Genomic DNA, 19353 nt, shown 5'->3' on the forward strand with positions numbered 1-19353 from the left:
CACTGGACACAAACCCACTGTCCCACTGGACACAAACCCACTGTCCCACTGGACCCAAACCCCACTGTCCCACTGGACCCAAACCCCACTGTCCCACTGGACCCAAACCCCACTGTCCCACTGGACCCAAACCCCACTGTCCCACTGGACCCAAACCCCACTGTCCCACTGGACCCAAACCCCACTGTCCCACTGGACCCAAACCCCACTGTCCCACTGGACCCAAACCCCACTGTCCCACTGGACCCAAACCCCACCGTCCCACTGGACCCAAACCCCACCGTCCCACTGGACCCAAACCACACCGTCCCACTGGACCCAAACCCCACCGTCCCACTGGACCCAAACCACACCGTCCCACTGGACCCAAACCCCACCGTCCCACTGGACCCAAACCCCACCGTCCCACTGGACCCAAACCCCACCGTCCCACTGGACCCAAACCCCACCGTCCCACTGGACCCAAACCCCACCGTCCCACTGGACCCAAACCCCACCGTCCCACTGGACCCAAACCCCACTGGACCCAAACCCCACTGTCCCCAAACCCCACTGTCCCACTGGACCCAAACCCCACTGTCCCACTGGACCCAAACCCCACTGTCCCACTGGACCCAAACCCCACTGTCCCACTGGACCCAAACCCCACTGGACCCAAACCCCACTGTCCCACTGGACCCAAACCCCACTGTCCCACTGGACCCAAACCCCACTGTCCACCGTCCAATGGGACCCAAACCCCACTGTCCACTGGACCCAAACCCCACTGTCCACCGTCCCACTGGACCCAAACCCACTGTCCACCATCCCACGAGACAAAACCCACTGTCCCATTGGACCCAAAACCCATTGTTCACTATCCCACTGGACTCAAACCCCACTGTCCACTGGACCCAAACCCCACTGTCCCACTGGACCCAACCCCATAGTCCCCTGTCCCACTGTACCCAAACCCCATTGTCCCCTGTCCCACTGGACCCAAATCCCACTGTCCACTGTCCCCAATCCCCACTGTCCACTATTCCACTGGCCCCAAACCCCACTGTCCACTGGACCCAAACCCCACTGTCCACCATTCCACTGGAAACCCCACTGTTCACTCCCACTGTACACTATCCTCCTGGACCCAAACCCCTTCCCGTTCACTCCCACCGTACACAATCCCAATGGACCCAAACCCCTTCCCATTCCCTTTCTTTCCGGGACTTACCTCCAGCCCACATGTCAAAGAATTTTGCATCCATTAATTCACCGGTGACCCCTGAAGAAATTTATGGATAAAGGGAATGGTTAGTGAGAAACACTGGAGCTCAGAGAAGATTCAATTCGCAGCAAAGTAATGCAAATAGATAGGAGTTCGGGGATTCTCCAACAATCACATTCCAGCAGTGAGTGTGTCCCCCTCCCCGGGGGGGGGCTGTGACACTGAGGGTCTCACTCACACAGAGACAGGGAGTGACCCTCCCCCCAGGGGCGGGCCTGTGATACTGAGGGTCTCACTCACACAGAGACAGGGAGTGACCCTCCCCCCAGGGGCGGGCCTGTGATACTGAGGGTCTCACTCACACAGAGACAGGGAGTGACCCTCCCCCCAGGGGCGGGCCTGTGATACTGAGGGTCTCACTCACACAGAGACAGGGAGTGACCCTCCCCCCAGGGGCGGGCCTGTGATACTGAGGGTCTCACTCACACAGAGACAGGGAGTGACCCTCCCTCCCCCTCCCCCAGCCCCTCGCTCCGATGCTGGGAATTCTGCTCCTACCGTTGACCAGAGCAATGTTCAGTCCTCGTCCCACGTTGTTCTTCACGCTGCTCATTAACCTGAAAGCAGAGAACTGAAGGGTTAACATCGAGGCTGAGTCACATCTGGGGGAGATCTGGGTATTGCGGGGGGGGGGAAAGGGTGCTTAAAACACAGGGAGAGAAAGGGCCAGCAGGTGGGAAAGAGAGGGAGGGTCCCAGAGGGGAGAGAGGGAAGGAGGGAGGGGCCTGGAGGAGAGAGATGGAGGGAGGGTCCTGGAGGGGAGGGAGGGACAGAGGGAGGGCGCTGGAGGGGACAGAAGGAGGGAGGGTGGGGGTCGGAGGGGAGGGAGGGGGCCGGAGGGGAGGGGGCCAGGGGGGTGATTGGGGGGTGGATAGAGCAGTGTGGGGGAGCAGATAGAGAGGGCCGAGGGCTGGAGAGACGGGGGTGGTTGTGGGTGGGGGGGGGGGGGGGGGTTAAGGGGCGGGGTGGGCGCAGAGAGGAGCAGTGGGAGGGGGGAGGTGGTGTGAGGGAGGGTGGTGGGGGGCCGGGGGTGGAGGGCATTAGAAAGTAAAGAGCACATGTAAAGCACCAGGGCGAGTGTAACACACAGAGGGAGCAGACAGGCAGGGAGTGTGGGCAACACACGGGGGGAGCAGACAGGCAGAGTGCGTGTGTAACACACAGGGGGAGCAGACAGGCAGAGTGCGTGTGTAACACACAGGGGGAGCAGACAGGCAGAGTGCCTGCGTAACACACAGGGGGAGCAGACAGGCAGAGTGCGTGTGTAACACACGGGGAGCAGACAGGCAGAGTGTGTGCGTAACACACAGGGGGAGCAGACAGGCAGAGTGCGTGCGTAACACACAGGGGGAGCAGACAGGCAGAGTGCGTGTGTAACACACAGAGGGAGCAGACAGGCAGGGAGTGTGGGCAACACACGGGGGGAGCAGACAGGCAGAGTGCGTGTGTAACACACAGGGGGAGCAGACAGGCAGAGTGCGTGTGTAACACACAGGGGGAGCAGACAGGCAGAGTGCCTGCGTAACACACAGGGGGAGCAGACAGGCAGAGTGCGTGTGTAACACACGGGGAGCAGACAGGCAGAGTGCGTGCGTAACACACAGGGGGAGCAGACAGGCAGAGTGCGTGTGTAACACACAGGGGGAGCAGACAGGCAGAGTGCGTATGTAGCACACAGGGGGAGCAGACAGGCAGAGTGCGTGTCTAACACACAGGGGAAGCAGACAGGCAGGGAGCGTGTGTAACACACGGGGAGCAGACAGGCAGAGTGTGTGTGTAACACACGGGGAGCAGACAGACAGAGTGTGTGTGTAACACACAGGGGGAGCAGACAGTCAGAGTGCGTGTGTAACACAGGGGGAGCAGACAGGCAGAGTGCGTGTGTAACACACAGGGGAGCAGACAGGCAGAGGGCGTGTGTAACACACAGGGGGAGCAGACAGGCAGAGGGCTTGTGTAAGACACAGGGGGAGCAGACAGTCAGAGTGCGTGTGTAACACACAGGGGGAGCAGACAGTCAGAGTGCGTGTGTAACACACAGGGGGAGCAGACAGGCAGAGTGCGTGTGTAACACACGGGGAGCAGACAGGCAGAGTGTGTGCGTAACACACAGGGGGAGCAGACAGGCAGAGGGCGTGCGTAACACACAGGGGGAGCAGACAGGCAGAGTGCGTGTGTAACACACAGGGGGAGCAGACAGGCAGAGTGCCTGCGTAACACACAGGGGGAGCAGACAGGCAGAGTGCGTGTGTAACACACAGGGGAAGCAGAAAGGCAGGGAGCGTGTGTAACACACAGGGGGAGCAGACAGGCAGAGTGCGTGTGTAACACACGGGGAGCAGACAGGCAGGGTGTGTGCGTAACACACAGGGGGAGCAGACAGGCAGAGTGCGTGCGTAACACACAGGGGGAGCAGACAGGCAGAGTGCGTGTGTAACACACAGGGGGAGCAGACAGGCAGAGTGCGTGTGTAACACACAGGGGGAGCAGACAGGCAGAGTGCGTGAGTAACACACAGGGGGAGCAGACAGGCAGAGTGCGTATGTAACACACAGGGGGAGCAGACAGGCAGAGTGCGTATGTAACACACAGGGGGAGCAGACAGGCAGAGTGCGTATGTAACACACAGGGGGAGCAGACAGGCAGAGTGCGTGTCTAACACACAGGGGAAGCAGACAGGCAGGGAGCGTGAGTAACACACGGGGAGCAGACAGGCAGAGTGTGTGTGTAACACACGGGGAGCAGACAGACAGAGTGTGTGTGTAACACACAGGGAGCAGACAGACAGAGTGCATGTGTAACACAGGGGGAGCAGACAGGCAGAGTGCGTGTGTAACACACAGGGGGAGCAGACAGGCAGAGGGCGTGTGTAAGACACAGGGGGAGCAGACAGTCAGAGTGCGTGTGTAACACACAGGGGGAGCAGACAGGCAGGGAGCGTGTGTAACACACGGGGAGCAGACAGGCAGAGAGCGTGTGTAACACAGGAGGAAGCAGACAGGCAGGGAGCGTGTGTAACACACAGGGCGAGCAGTCAGGCAGGGAGCGTGTGTAACACACAGGGGGAGCAGTTAGGCAGGGAGCGTGAGTAACACACAGGGCGAGCAGACAGGCAGGGAGCGTGAGTAACACACAGGGCGAGCAGACCGGCAGGGAGCGTGTGTAACACACAGGGGGAAGCAGACAGGCAGGGAGCGTGTGTAACACACAGGGCGAGCAGTCAGGCAGGGTGCATGTGTAACACACAGGGGGAGCAGACAGGCAGAGAGCGTATGTAACACACAGGGGGAGCAGACAGGCAGAGGGCGTGCGTAACACACAGGGGGAGCAGACAGGCAGAGTGCGTGTGTAACACACAGGGGGAGCAGACAGGCAGAGTGCCTGCGTAACACACAGGGGGAGCAGACAGGCAGAGTGCGTGTGTAACACACAGGGGAAGCAGAAAGGCAGGGAGCGTGTGTAACACACAGGGGGAGCAGACAGGCAGAGTGCGTGTGTAACACACGGGGAGCAGACAGGCAGGGTGTGTGCGTAACACACAGGGGGAGCAGACAGGCAGAGTGCGTGCGTAACACACAGGGGGAGCAGACAGGCAGAGTGCGTGTGTAACACACAGGGGGAGCAGACAGGCAGAGTGCGTGTGTAACACACAGGGGGAGCAGACAGGCAGAGTGCGTGAGTAACACACAGGGGGAGCAGACAGGCAGAGTGCGTATGTAACACACAGGGGGAGCAGACAGGCAGAGTGCGTATGTAACACACAGGGGGAGCAGACAGGCAGAGTGCGTATGTAACACACAGGGGGAGCAGACAGGCAGAGTGCGTGTCTAACACACAGGGGAAGCAGACAGGCAGGGAGCGTGAGTAACACACGGGGAGCAGACAGGCAGAGTGTGTGTGTAACACACGGGGAGCAGACAGACAGAGTGTGTGTGTAACACACAGGGAGCAGACAGACAGAGTGCATGTGTAACACAGGGGGAGCAGACAGGCAGAGTGCGTGTGTAACACACAGGGGGAGCAGACAGGCAGAGTGCGTGTGTAAGACACAGGGGGAGCAGACAGTCAGAGTGCGTGTGTAACACACAGGGGGAGCAGACAGGCAGGGAGCGTGTGTAACACACGGGGAGCAGACAGGCAGAGAGCGTGTGTAACACAGGAGGAAGCAGACAGGCAGGGAGCGTGTGTAACACACAGGGCGAGCAGTCAGGCAGGGAGCGTGTGTAACACACAGGGGGAGCAGTTAGGCAGGGAGCGTGAGTAACACACAGGGCGAGCAGACAGGCAGGGAGCGTGAGTAACACACAGGGCGAGCAGACCGGCAGGGAGCGTGTGTAACACACAGGGGGAAGCAGACAGGCAGGGAGCGTGTGTAACACACAGGGCGAGCAGTCAGGCAGGGTGCATGTGTAACACACAGGGGGAGCAGACAGGCAGAGAGCGTATGTAACACACAGGGGGAGCAGACAGGCAGAGAGCGTGTGTAACACACAGGGGGAGCAGACAGGCAGAGGGCATGTGTAACACACAGGCGGAGCAGACAGGCAGAGGGCATGTGTAACACACAGTGGGAGTAGAAAGGCAGAGGGCGTGTGTAACACACAGGGGGAGCAGACAGGCAGGGAGCGTGAGTAACACACGGGGGAGCAGACAAGCAGGGAGCCTGTGTAACACACAGGGGGAGCAGACAAGCAGGGAGCGTGTGTAACACACAGGGGGAGCAGACAAGCAGGGAGCCTGTGTAACACACAGGGGGAGTAGACAGGCAGAGGGCGTGTGTAACACACAGGGGGAGCAGACAGGCAGGGAGCGTGTGTAACACACAGGGGGAGCAGACAGGCAGGGAGTGTGTGTAACACACAGGGGGAGCAGATAGGCAGGGAGCGTGTGTAACACACAGGGGGAGCAGACAGGCAGGGAGAGTGTGTAACACACAGGGGGAGCAGACAGGCAGGGAGCCTGTGTAACACACAGGGGGAGCAGACAGGCAGGGAGCCTGTGTAACACACAGGGGGAGCAGACAGGCAGGGAGCCTGTGTAACACACAGGGGGAGCAGACAGGCAGGGAGCGTGTGTAACACACAGGGGGAGCAGACAGGCAGAGACCGTGTGTAACACAGGGGGGAGCAGACAGGCAGAGAGCGTGTGTAACACACAGATACTCCGTTACTCACACTTGATCGTCCATGCAGAACTTTGGGCCGATGACGTTCGCTGCCCCACTGACAATACGAAAAGCAAAGTGTTTGTCTGGACAAGGCATTGGCAAACCGCACTTATATTTCCTGGGTTTACTCTCTGCAGAGGGCAAAGGGCAGAGGTTACCAGTGGCATCTGACCCTTCCCTGCTGGATCGACACAACAATCTCCACCTATCGGGGAGATGGAGCAAAGCGGGGAGGGGGAGGGGGAAGGATAGGTGAAGGGGGCCCAGGAGGAGTCTGGGGGCCGGTGGGGGTGGGGAAGCACAGCAGGCAGTCTCACTCCACACTATTCCCTAGGCACTGGTTAATTTGTCGCTCTCTGAGTTACTGACCCACCTCTCCGGCGGTGTTATCACTTGGGACTGGACACCATGCATCCTGGAGTCAGGGACTTACCGGGAGTCGGGAGCTCCTGATGACCTGCAGGAGGGAGAGAGAGAGGGAGGGAGGATGGGCGAGAGAGGAGAGGAGCGAGAAGTGAGGGGGGGGGGGGGCGGGGCGAGAGGTGAGGGGGGGGGAGTGAGAGGTGAGGGGGGGGGAGTGAGAGGTGAGGGGGGGGGAGTGAGAGGTGAGGGGGGGGAGTGAGAGGTGAGGGGGGGGAGTGAGAGGTGAGGGGGGGGAGTGAGAGGTGAGGGGGGAGTGAGGTGAGGGGGGAGTGAGGTGAGGGGGGAGTGAGGTGAGGAGTGAGGTGAGGGGGAAGTGAGGTGAGAGGGGGAGTGAGGTGAGGGGGGAGTGAGGTGAGAGGGGGAGTGAGGTGAGAGGGGGAGTGAGGTGAGAGGGGGAGTGAGGTGAGAGGGGGAGTGAGGTGAGGGGGGAGTGAGGTGAGGGGGGAGTGAGGTGAGGGGGAAGTGAGGTGAGGGGGGAGTGAGAGGTGACGGGGAGTGAGAGGTGAGGGGGAGTGAGAGGTGAGGGGGGAGTGAGGTGAGGGGGATTTGAGGTGAGGGGGTAATTAGGTGAGGGGGGGGAGTGAGGTGAGGGGGAGTGAGGTGAGGGGGAGTGAGGGTGGGGGGAGTGAGGTGAGTGGGGGGGAGTGAGGTGAGGGGGGAGTGAGGTGAGGGGGAGTGAGGTGAGGGGGAGTGTGGTGAGGGGGAGTGAGGAGGGGGAGTGAGGTGAGAGGGGGAGTGAGGTGAGAGGGGGAGTGAGGTGAGAGGGGGAGTGAGGGTGAGGGGGGAGTGAGGTGAGGGGGGGAGTGAGGTGAGGGGGGAAGTGAGGTGAGGGGGGAGTGAGAGGTGACGGGGGAGTGAGAGGTGAGGGGGAGTGAGGTGAGGGGGGAGTGAGGTGAGGGGGATTTGAGGTGAGGGGGTAATTAGGTGAGGGGAGGAGTGAGGTGAGGGGGAGTGAGGTGAGGGGGAGTGAGGTGGGGGGGAGTGAGGTGAGTGGGGAGTGAGTGAGGGGAGTGAGGTGAGGGGGAGTGAGGTGAGGGGGAGTGAGGTGAGGGGGAGTGAGGAGGGGGAGTGAGGTGAGAGGGGGAGTGAGGTGAGAGGGGGAGTGAGGTAAGAGGGGGAGTGAGGTGAGAGGGGGAGTGAGGTGAGTGGGGGAGTGAGGTGAGGGGGAGTGAGGTGAGGGGGAGTGAGGTGAGGGGGAGTGAGGTGAGGGGGAGTGAGGTGAGGGGGAGTGAGGAGGGGGAGTGAGGTGAGAGGGGGAGTGAGGTGAGGGGGGAGTGAGGTGAGGGGGAAGTGAGGTGAGAGGGGGAAGTGATGTGAGGGGAGAGTGAGGTGAGGGGGGAGTGAGGTGAGGGGGGAGTGAGGTGAGGGGGAGTGAGGTGTGAGGGGAGTGAGGTGAGGGGGAGTGAGGTGAGGGGGAGTGATGTGAGGGGGAGTGAGGTGAGAGGGGGAGTGAGGTGAGGGGGAGTGAGGTGAGTGGGGGAGTGAGGTGAGGGGGAGTGAGGTGAGGGGGAGTGAGGTGAGGGGGAGTGAGGTGAGGGGGAGTGAGGAGGGGGAGTGAGGTGAGAGGGGGAGTGAGGTGAGGGGGGAGTGAGGTGAGAGGGGGAAGTGATGTGAGGGGAGAGTGAGGTGAGGGGGGAGTGAGGTGAGGGGGGAGTGAGGTGAGGGGGGAGTGAGGTGTGAGGGGAGTGAGGTGAGGGGGAGTAAGGTGAGGGGGAAGTGATGTGAGGGGAGAGTGAGGTGAGGGGGGAGTGAGGTGAGGGGGGAGTGAGGTGAGGGGGGAGTGAGAGGTGAGGGGGGAGTGAGAGGTGAGGGGGAGTGAGAGGTGAGGGGGGAGTGAGAGGTGAGGGGGGAGTGAGGTGTGAGGGGAGCGAGGTGTGAGGGGAGTGAGGTGAGGGGGGAGTGAGGTGAGGGGGAAGTGAGGTGAGGGGGAAGTGAGGTGAGGGGGGAGTGAGAGGTGAGGGGGGAGTGAGAGGTGAGGGGGGAGTGAGAGGTGAGGGGGAGTGAGAGGTGAGGGGGATTTGAGGTGAGGGGGTAATTAGGTGAGGGGGGAGTGAGGTGAGGGGGAGTGAGGTGAGGGGGAGTGAGGTGAGGGGGAGTGAGGTGAGGGGGAGTGAGGTGAGGGGGAGTGAGGTGAGGGCCGAGTGAGGTGAGGGGGGAGTGAGGTGAGGGGGGAGTGAGGTGAGGGTGGAGTGAGAGGTGAGGGGGTAATTAGGCGAGGGGGGAGTGAGGTGAGGGGGAGTGAGGTGAGGGGGAGTGAGGTGAGAGGGGGAGTGAGGTGAGAGGGGAGTGAGGTGAGAGGGGGAGTGAGGTGAGAGGGGGAGTGAGGTGAGGGGGAGTGAGGTGAGTGGGGGAGTGAGGTGAGGGGGAGTGAGGTGAGGGGGAGTGAGGTGAGGGGGAGTGAGGTGAGGGGGAGTGAGGTGAGAGGGGGAGTGAGGTGAGGGGGAGTGAGGTGAGGGGGAGTGAGGAGGGGGGAGTGAGGTGAGAGGGGGAGTGAGGTGAGGGGGGAGTGAGGTGAGGGGGAAGTGAGGTGAGGGGAGAGTGAGGTGAGGGGAGAGTGAGGTGAGAGGGGGAAGTGATGTGAGGGGAGAGTGAGGTGAGGGGGGAGTGAGGTGAGGGGGGAGTGAGGTGAGGGGGAGTGAGGTGTGAGAGGGAGTGAGGTGAGGGGGAGTAAGGTGAGGGGGAAGTGATGTGAGGGGGGAGTGAGGTGAGGGGGGAGTGAGGTGAGGGGGGAGTGAGGTGAGGGGGGAGTGAGGTGAGGGGGGAGTGAGGTGAGGGGGGAGTGAGGTGAGAGGGGAGTGAGGTGAGGGGGCAGTGAGGTGAGGGGGGAGTAAGGTGAGGGGGGAGTGAGGTGAGGGGGGAGTGAGGTGAGGGGGGAGTAAGGTGAGGGGGAGTGAGGTGATGGGGGAGTGAGGTGAGGGGGGAGTAAGGTGAGGGGGGAGTAAGGTGAGGCGGGGAGTAAGGTGAGGGGCGAGTAAGGTGAGGGGGGAGTGAGGTGAGGGGGGGAGTGAGGTGAGGGGGGAGTAAGGTGAGGGGGGGAGTGAGGTGAGGGGGAAGTGAGGTGAGGGGGGGGAGTGAGGTGAGAGGGGGAGTGAGGTGAGGGGGAGTGAGGTGAGGGGGAGTAAGGTGAGGGGGAGTAAGGTGAGGGGGAGTAAGGTGAGGGGGAGTAAGGTGAGGGGGGAAGTAAGGTGAGGGGGAGTGAGGTGAGGGGGGAGTGAGGTGAGGGGGGAGTAAGGTGGGGGGGAGAGTAAGGTGGGGGGAGTAAGGTGAGGCGGGGAGTAAGGTGAGGGGGGAGTAAGGTGAGGGGGGAGTGAGGTGAGGGGGGAGTGAGGTGAGGGGGGAGTGAGGTGAGGGGGAAGTGATGTGAGGGGGAGTGAGGTGAGGGGGAGTAAGGTGAGGGGGGAGTAAGGTGAGGGCCGAGTGAGGTGAGGGCCGAGTGAGGTGAGGGCCGAGTGAGGTGAGAGGGGGAGTGAGGTGAGAGGGGGGAGTGAGGTGAGAGGGGGAGTGAGGTGAGGGCCGAGTAAGGTGAGGGCCGAGTGAGGTGAGGGCCGAGTGAGGTGAGGGCCAAGTGAGGTGAGGGCCGAGTGAGGTGAGGGCCGAGTGAGGTGAGGGGGGAGTGAGGTGAGGGGCGAGTGAGGTGAGGGGGGAGTGAGGTGAGGGGGGAGTAAGGTGAGGGGGGAGTAAGGTGAGGGGGGAGTGAGGTGAGGGGGGAGAGAGGTGAGGGGCGAGTGAGGTGAGGGGCGAGTGAGGTGAGGGGCGAGTGAGGTGAGAGGGGGAGTGAGGTGAGAGGGGGAGTGAGGTGAGGGGGGAGAGGTGGGGGGGAGAGGTGAGGGGGGAGTGAGGTGAGGGGGGAGTAAGGTGAGGCGGGGAGTAAGGTGAGGGGGAGTAAGGTGAGGGGGGAGTGAGGTGAGGGGGGAGTAAGGTGAGGGGGGAGTAAGGTGAGGGGGGAGTAAGGTGAGGGGGGAGTGAGGTGAGGGGGAAGTGAGGTGAGGGGAGAGTGAGGTGAGGCGGGAGTGAGGTGAGAGGGGGAGTGAGGTGAGAGGGGAGTGAGGTGAGGGGGAGTGAGGTGAGGGGGGAGTGAGGTGAGGGGGGAGTGAGGTGAGAGGGGGAGTGAGGTGAGAGGGGGAGTGAGGTGAGAGGGGGAGTGAGGTGAGGGGGGAGTGAGGTGAGGGCCGAGTGAGGTGAGGGCCGAGTGAGGTGAGGGCCGAGTGAGGTGAGGGCCAAGTGAGGTGAGGGCCGAGTGAGGTGAGGGGGGAGTGAGGTGAGGGGGGAGTGAGGTGAGGGGGGAGTGAGGTGAGGGGGGAGTAAGGTGAGGGGGGAGTGAGGTGAGAGGGGGAGTGAGGTGAGGGGGAGTGAGGTGAGGGGGGAGTGAGGTGAGAGGGGGAGTGAGGTGAGAGGGGGGAGTGAGGCGAGGGGGAGTGAGGTGGGGAGTGAGGTGAGGGGGAAGTGAGGTGAGGGGGAGTGAGGTGAGAAGGGGGAGTGAGGTGAGGGGGATGAGGGGGAGTGAGGTGAGGGGGAAGTGAGGTGAGGGGGGAGTGAGGTGAGGGGGAGTGAGGTGGGGAGTGAGGTGAGGGGGAAGTGAGGTGAAAAGGGGGAGTGAGGTGAGGGGGAGTGAGGGGGAGTGAGGTGAGGGGGAGTGAGGTGAGGGGGAGTAAGGTGAGGGGGAGTGAGGTGAGAGGGGGAGTGAGGTGAGGGGGAGTGAGGTGAGGGGGAGTGAGGTGAGGGGGAGTGAGGTGAGAGGGGGAGTGAGGTGAGGGGGGAGTGAGGTGAGGGGGAAGTGAGGTGAGGGGAGAGTGAGGTGAGGGGGGAGTGAGGTGAGAGGGGGAAGTGATGTGAGGGGAGAGTGAGGTGAGGGGGGAGTGAGGAGAGGGGGGAGTGAGGTGAGGGGGAGTGAGGTGTGAGGGGAGTGAGGTGAGGGGGAGTAAGGTGAGGGGGAAGTGATGTGAGGGGGGAGTGAGGTGAGGGGGGAGTGAGGTGAGGGGGAGTGAGGTGAGGGGGGAGTGAGGTGAGGGGGGAGTGAGGTGAGAGGGGAGTGAGGTGAGGGGGGAGTGAGGTGAGGGGGCAGTGAGGTGAGGGGGGAGTAAGGTGAGGGGGGAGTGAGGTGAGGGGGGAGTGAGGTGAGGGGGGGAGTAAGGTGAAGGGGAGTGAGGTGATGGGGGAGTGAGGTGAGGGGGGAGTAAGGTGAGGGGGGAGTAAGGTGAGGCGGGGAGTAAGGTGAGGGGCGAGTAAGGTGAGGGGGGAGTGAGGTGAGGGGGGAGTAAGGTGAGGGGGGAGTAAGGTGAGGGGGGAGTGAGGTGAGGGGGAAGTGAGGTGAGGGGAGAGTGAGGTGAGGGGGGAGTGAGGTGAGAGGGGGAGTGAGGTGAGAGGGGGAGTGAGGTGAGGGGGAGTGAGGTGAGGGGGAGTGAGGTGAGGGGGAGTAAGGTGAGGGGGAGTAAGGTGAGGGGGAGTAAGGTGAGGGGGAGTGAGGTGAGGGGGGAGTGAGGTGAGGGGGGAGTAAGGTGAGGGGGGAGTGAGGTGAGGGGGGAGTGAGGTGAGGGGGGAGTAAGGTGGGGGGGAGTAAGGTGGGGGGGAGTAAGGTGAGGCGGGGAGTAAGGTGAGGGGGGAGTGAGGTGAGGGGGGAGTGAGGTGAGGGGGGAGTGAGGTGAGGGGGGAGTGAGGTGAGGGGGAAGTGATGTGAGGGGGAAGTGATGTGAGGGGGAGTGAGGTGAGGGGGAGTGAGGTGAGGGGGAGTAAGGTGAGGGGGAGTGAGGTGAGGGGGGAGTGAGGTGAGGGGGGAGTGAGGTGAGGGGGGAGTAAGGTGAGGGCCGAGTGAGGTGAGGGCCGAGTGAGGTGAGAGGGGGAGTGAGGTGAGAGGGGGAGTGAGGTGAGAGGGGGAGTGAGGTGAGAGGGGGAGTGAGGTGAGGGCCGAGTAAGGTGAGGGCCGAGTGAGGTGAGGGCCGAGTGAGGTGAGGGCCAAGTGAGGTGATGGCCGAGTGAGGTGAGGGCCGAGTGAGGTGAGGGGGGAGTGAGGTGAGGGGGGAGTGAGGTGAGGGGGGAGTAAGGTGAGGGGGGAGTAAGGTGAGGGGGAGTGAAGTGAGGGGGGAGAGAGGTGAGGGGCGAGTGAGGTGAGGGGCGAGTGAGGTGAGGGGCGAGTGAGGTGAGAGGGGGAGTGAGGTGAGAGGGGGAGTGAGGTGAGAGGGGGAGTGAGGTGAGGGGGGAGAGGTGGGGGGGAGAGGTGAGGGGGGAGTGAGGTGAGGGGGGAGTAAGGTGAGGCGGGGAGTAAGGTGAGGGGGGAGTAAGGTGAGGGGGGAGTAAGGTGAGGGGGGAGTGAGGTGAGGGGGGAGTGAGGTGAGGGGGGAGTGAGGTGAGGGGGGAGTAAGGTGAGGGGGGAGTAAGGTGAGGGGGGAGTGAGGTGAGGGGGAAGTGAGGTGAGGGGAGAGTGAGGTGAGGGGGGAGTGAGGTGAGAGGGGGAGTGAGGTGAGAGGGGAGTGAGGTGAGGGGGAGTGAGGTGAGGGGGAGTAAGGTGAGGGGGAGTAAGGTGAGGGGGGAGTGAGGTGAGGGGGGAGTGAGGTGAGGGGGGAGTAAGGTGTAGGGGGGAGTGAGGTGAGGGGGGAGTGAGGTGAGGGGGGAGTGAGGTGAGGGGGGAGTAAGGTGGGGGGGAGTAAGGTGAGGGGGGAGTGAGGTGAGGGCCGAGTGAGGTGAGGGCCGAGTGAGGTGAGGGGGGAGTGAGGTGAGGGGGGAGTGAGGTGAGGGGGGAGTGAGGTGAGAGGGGGAGTGAGGTGAGAGGGGGAGTGAGGTGAGAGGGGGAGTGAGGTGAGAGGGGGAGTGAGGTGAGGGGGGAGTGAGGTGAGGGCCGAGTAAGGTGAGGGCCGAGTGAGGTGAGGGCCAAGTGAGGTGAGGGCCGAGTGAGGTGAGGGGGGAGTGAGGTGAGGGGGGAGTGAGGTGAGGGGGGAGTGAGGTGAGGGGGGAGTAAGGTGAGGGGGGAGTGAGGTGAGGGGGGAGTGAGGTGAGGGGGGAGTGAGGTGAGAGGGGGAGTGAGGTGAGGGGGAGTGAGGTGAGGGGGGAGTGAGGTGAGAGGGGGAGTGAGGTGAGAGGGGGAGTGAGGCGAGGGGGAGTGAGGTGGGGAGTGAGGTGAGGGGGAAGTGAGGTGAGGGGGAGTGAGGTGAGAAGGGGGAGTGAGGTGAGGGGGAGTGAGGGGGAGTGAGGTGAGGGGGAAGTGAGGTGAGGGGGGTGTGAGGTGAGGGGGAGTGAGGTGGGGAGTGAGGTGAGGGGGAAGTGAGGTGAAAAGGGGGAGTGAGGTGAGGGGGAGTGAGGGGGAGTGAGGTGAGGGGGAAGTGAGGTGAGGGGGGAGTGAGGTGAGGGGGAGTGAGGTGAGGGGGGAGTGAGGTGGGGAGTGAGATGAGGGGGAAGTGAGGTGAAAAGGGGGAGTGAGGTGAGGGGGAGTGAGGGGGAGTGAGGTGAGGGGGGAGTGAGGTGAGGGGGAGTGAGGTGAGGGATGTGAGGGGAGGGTGAGCGGAGGGGGGGGAGTGAGGGGGGAAAGAGAAAGTTGTTAATGTTCGTTTGCTGACCCGGTGCAGCCAGATCACAATAACAGCCTCCGACACAGACAGACCCGTCTACACACCGGTCCCAGCCTCCGACACAGACAGACCCGTCTACACACCGGTCCCAGCCTCCGACACAGACAGACCCGTCTACACACCGGTCCCAGCCTCCGACACAGACAGACCCGTCTACACACCGGTCCCAGCCTCCGACACAGAGAGACCCGTCTACACACCGGGCCCAGCCTCCGACACAGACAGACCCGTCTACACACCGGTCCCAGCCTCCGACACAGACAGACCCGTCTACACACCGGTCCCAGCCTCCGACACAGACAGACCCGTCTACACACCGATCCCAGCCTCCCACACAGAGAGACCCGTCTACACACCGGTCCCAGCCTCCGACACAGACAGACCCGTCTCCGCACCGGGCCCAGCCTCCGACACAGACAGACCCGTCTACACACCGGTCCCAGCCTCCGACACAGAGAGACCCGTCAACACACCGGTCCCAGCCTCCGACACAGAGAGACCCGTCTACACACCGGTCCCAGCCTCCGACACAGACAGACCCGTCTCCGCACCGGGCCCAGCCTCCGACACAGACAGACCCGTCTACACACCGGTCCCAGCCTCCGACACAGACAGACACGTCTCCGCACCGGTCCCAGCCTCCGACACAGAGAGACCCGTCTACACACCGGTCCCAGCCTCCGACACAGAGAGACCCGTCAACACACCGGTCCCAGCCTCCGACACAGAGAGACCCGTCTACACACCGGTCCCAGCCTCCGACACAGACAGACCCGTCTCCGCACCGGGCCCAGCCTCCGACACAGACAGACCCGTCTCCGCACCGGGCCCAGCCTCCGACACAGACAGACCCGTCTACACACCGGTCCCAGCCTCCGACACAGACAGACACGTCTCCGCACCGGTCCCAGCCTCCGACACAGAGAGACCCGTCTACACACCGGTCCCAGCCTCCGACACAGAGAGACCCGTCTCCGCACCGGGCCCAGCCTCCGACACAGACAGACCCGTCTACACACCGGTCCCAGCCTCCGACACAGACAGACACGTCTCCGCACCGGTCCCAGCCTCCGACACAGACAGACCCGTCTACACACCGGTCCCAGCCTCCGACACAGACAGACCCGTCTCCGCACCGGTCCCAGCCTCCGACACAGACAGACCCATCTCCGCACCGGTCCCAGCCTCCGACACAGACAGACCCGTCTCCGCACCGGTCCCAGCCTCCGACACAGACAGACCCATCTCCGCACCGGTCCCAGCCTCCGACCCAGACAGACCCGTCTCCGCACCGGTCCCAGCCTCCGATACAGACAGTCCCGTCTACGCACCGGTCCCAGCCTCCGACACAGACAGATCCGTCTCCGCACTGGTCCCAGCCTCCGACACAGACAGTCCCGTCTACGCACCGGACCCAGCCTCCGACACAGACAGACCCGTCTCCGCACTGGTCCCAGCCTCCGACACAGACAGTCCCGTCTACGCACCGGTCCCAGCATTTGACACAGACAGACCCGTCACACACCGGTCCCAGCCGCCGACACAGATAGACCCGTCTCAGCACCGGTCCCAGCCTCCGACACAGACAGTCCCGTCTACGCACCGGTCCCAGCCTCTGACACAGACAGACCCGTCTGCACACCGGTCCCAGCCTCCGACACAGACAGACCCGTCTACACACCGGTCCCAGCCTCCGACACAGACAGACCCGTCTACACAACGGACACAGCCTCCGACACAGACAGACCCGTCTCCGCACCGGTCCCAGCCTCCGACACAGACAGTCCCGTCTACGCACCGGTCCCAGCCTCCGACACAGACAGACCCGTCTACACACCGCTCCCAGCCTCCGACACAGACAGACCCGTCGACACACCGGTCCCAGGCTCCGACACAGACAGACCCTTCTACACACCGGTCCCAGCCTCCGACACAGACAGACCCGTCTACACAACGGACCCAGGCTCCGACACAGACAGACCCGTCTCCGCACCGGTCCCAGCCTCCGACACAGACAGACCCGTCTACACAACGGTCCCAGCCTCCGACACAGACAGACCCGTCTCCGCACCGGTCCCAGCCTCCGACACAGACAGACCCGTCTCCGCACCGGGCCCAGCCTCCGACACAGACAGACCCTTCTACACAACGGACCCAGGCTCCGACACAGACAGACCCGTCTCCGCACCGGTCCCAGCCTCCGACACAGACAGACCCGTCCACACAACGGACCCAGCCTCCGACACAGACAGACCCGTCTACACAACGGACCCAGGCTCCGACACAGACAGACCCGTCTCCTCACCGGGCCCAGCCTCCGACACAGACAGACCCGTCTACACACCGGTCCCAGCCTCCGACACAGACAGACCCGTTTCCGCACCAGTCCCAGCCTCCAACACAGACAGACCCGTCTACACACCGGTCCCAGCCTCCGACACAGACAGACCCGTCTCCGCACCGGTTCCAGCCTCCGACACAGACAGACCCGTCTACACACCGGTCCCAGCCTCCGACACAGACAGACCCGTCTACACACCGGTCCCAGCCTCTGACACAGACAGACCAGTCTACCCACCGGTCCCAGCCGCCGACACAGATAGACCCGTCTCCGCACCGGTCCCAGCCTCCGACACAGACAGACCCGTCTGCACACCGGACCGAGCCTCCGACACAGACAGACCCGTCTCTGCACCGGTCCCAGCCTCCGACACAGACAGACCCGTCTACGCACCGGTCCCAGCCTCCGACACAGACAGACCCGTCTCCGCACCGGTCCCAGCCTCCGACACAGACAGACCCGTCTCCGCACCGGTCCCAGCCTCCGACACAGACAGTCCCGTCTACGCACCGGTCCCAGCCTCCGACACAGACAGACCCATCTAAACACCGGTCCCAGCCTCCGACACAGACAGACCCGTCTACACACCGGTCCCAGCCTCCGACACAGACAGACCCGTCTACACAACGGACCCAGCCTCCGACACAGACAGATCCGTCTACACAACGGACCCAGCCTCCGACACAGACAGATCCGTCTCCGCACCGGTCCCAGCCTCCGACACAGACAGACCCCTCTACACACCGGTCCCAGCCTCCGACACAGACAGACCCGTCTCTGCACCGGTCCAAGCCTCCGACACAGACAGACCCGTCTCCGCACCGGTCCCAGCCTCCGACACAGACAGACCCATCTCCACGCTGGTCCCAGCCTCCGACACAGACAGTCCGGTCTACGCACCGGTCCCAGCCTCCGACACAGACAGACCCGTCTACACACCGGTCCCAGCCTCCGACACAGACAGACCCGTCTACACACCGGTCCCAACCTCCGACACAGACAGACCCGTCCACACAACGGACCCAGCCTCCGACACAGACAGACCCGTCTCCGCACTGGTCCCAGCCTCCGACACAGACAGACCCGTCTACACAACGGACCCAGCCTCCGACACAGACAGACCCGTCTCCGCACCGGTCCCAGCCGCCGACACAGATAGACCCGTCTCCGCACCGGTCCCAGCCTCCGACACAGACAGTCCCGTCTACGCACCAGTCCCAGCCTCCGACACAGACAGACCCGTCTACACACCGGTCCCAGCCTCCGACACAGACAGATCCGTCTGTACACCGGCCCCAGCCTCCGACACAGACAGACCCGTCTACACACCGGTCCCAGCCTCCGACACAGACAGTCCCGTCTACGCACCGGTCCCAGTCTCCGACACAGACAGACCCGTCTACACACCGGTCCCAGCCTCCGACACAGACAGATCCGTCTGCACACCGGCCCCAGCCTCCGACACAGACAGACCCGTCTACACAACGGACCCAGCCTCCGACACAGACAGATCCATCTCCGCACCGGTCCCAGCCTCCGACACAGACAGACCAGTCTACACACCGGTCCCAGCCTCCGACACAGACAGACCCGTCTCTGCACCGGTCCCAGCCTCCGACACAGACAGACCCATCTCCGCACCGGTCCCAGCATTTGACACAGACAGACCCGTCACACACCGGTCCCAGCCTCCGACACAGACAGACCCGTCTACACACCGGTCCCAGCCTCTGACACAGACAGACCAGTATACCCACCGGTCCCAGCCGCCGACACAGATAGACCCGTCTCCGCACCGGTCCCAGCCTCCGACACAGACAGTCCCGTCTACGCACCGGTCCCAGCCTCCGACACAGACAGACCCGTCTACACACCGGTCCCAGCCTCCGACACAGACAGACCCGTCTACACACCGGTCCCAGCCTCCGACACAGACAGACCCGTCTACACAACGGACACAGCCTCCGACACAGACAGACCCGTCTCCGCACCGGTCCCAGCCTCCGACACAGACAGTCCCGTCTACGCACCGGTCCCAGCCTCCGACACAGACAGACCCGTCTACACACCGGTCCCAGCCTCCGACACAGACAGACCCGTCTACACACCGGTCCCAGCCTCCGACACAGACAGACCCGTCTACACACCGGTCCCAGCCTCCGACACAGACAGACCCATCTCCGCACCGGTCCCAGCATCCGACACAGACAGACCCATCTCCACACCGGTCCCAGCCTCCGACACAGACAGACCCGTCTACGCACCGGTCCCAGCCTCCGACACAGACAGACCCGTCTACACACTGGTCCCAGCCTCCGACACAGACAGACCCGTCTACACAACGGACCCAGCCTCCGACACAGACAGACCCGTCTCCGCACCGGTCCCAGCCTCCGACACAGACAGACCCGTCTACACAACGGACCCAGCCTCCGACACAGACAGACCCGTCTCCGCACCGGTCCCAGCCTCCGACACAGAGAGACCCGTCTGCACACCGGGCCCAGCCTCCGACACAGACAGACCCGTATGCATACCGGTCCCAGCCTCCGACACAGACAGACCCGTCTCCGCACCGGTCCCAGCCTCCGACACAGACAGA

The 19353-nt window shown here is 63.4% G+C and overlaps 1 protein-coding gene across 2 annotated transcripts in view; it reads right to left on the minus strand.

Annotated features, from left to right (window-relative positions):
• The window catches only part of fam3a (FAM3 metabolism regulating signaling molecule A), an 80684-nt gene that overhangs the window by 4618 nt on the left and 56713 nt on the right, over positions 1-19353 (minus strand). The window contains exons 3-6 of one of the 2 annotated variants that reach the window (XM_041181460.1): positions 6865-6888; positions 6439-6562; positions 1763-1821; positions 1211-1261 (exon numbers count right to left, since the gene is read on the minus strand). In XM_041181460.1, coding sequence (XP_041037394.1) covers positions 1211-1261; positions 1763-1821; positions 6439-6562; positions 6865-6888 — 258 coding nt within the window. The remainder of the gene's footprint in view (positions 1-1210; positions 1262-1762; positions 1822-6438; positions 6563-6864; positions 6889-19353) is intronic. The other variant, XM_041181461.1, reaches the window with a different exon arrangement.

This window comes from Carcharodon carcharias, assembly GCF_017639515.1.
Source record: "Carcharodon carcharias isolate sCarCar2 chromosome 35 unlocalized genomic scaffold, sCarCar2.pri SUPER_35_unloc_5, whole genome shotgun sequence".
Taxonomy (NCBI): Eukaryota; Metazoa; Chordata; class Chondrichthyes; order Lamniformes; family Lamnidae; genus Carcharodon; species Carcharodon carcharias.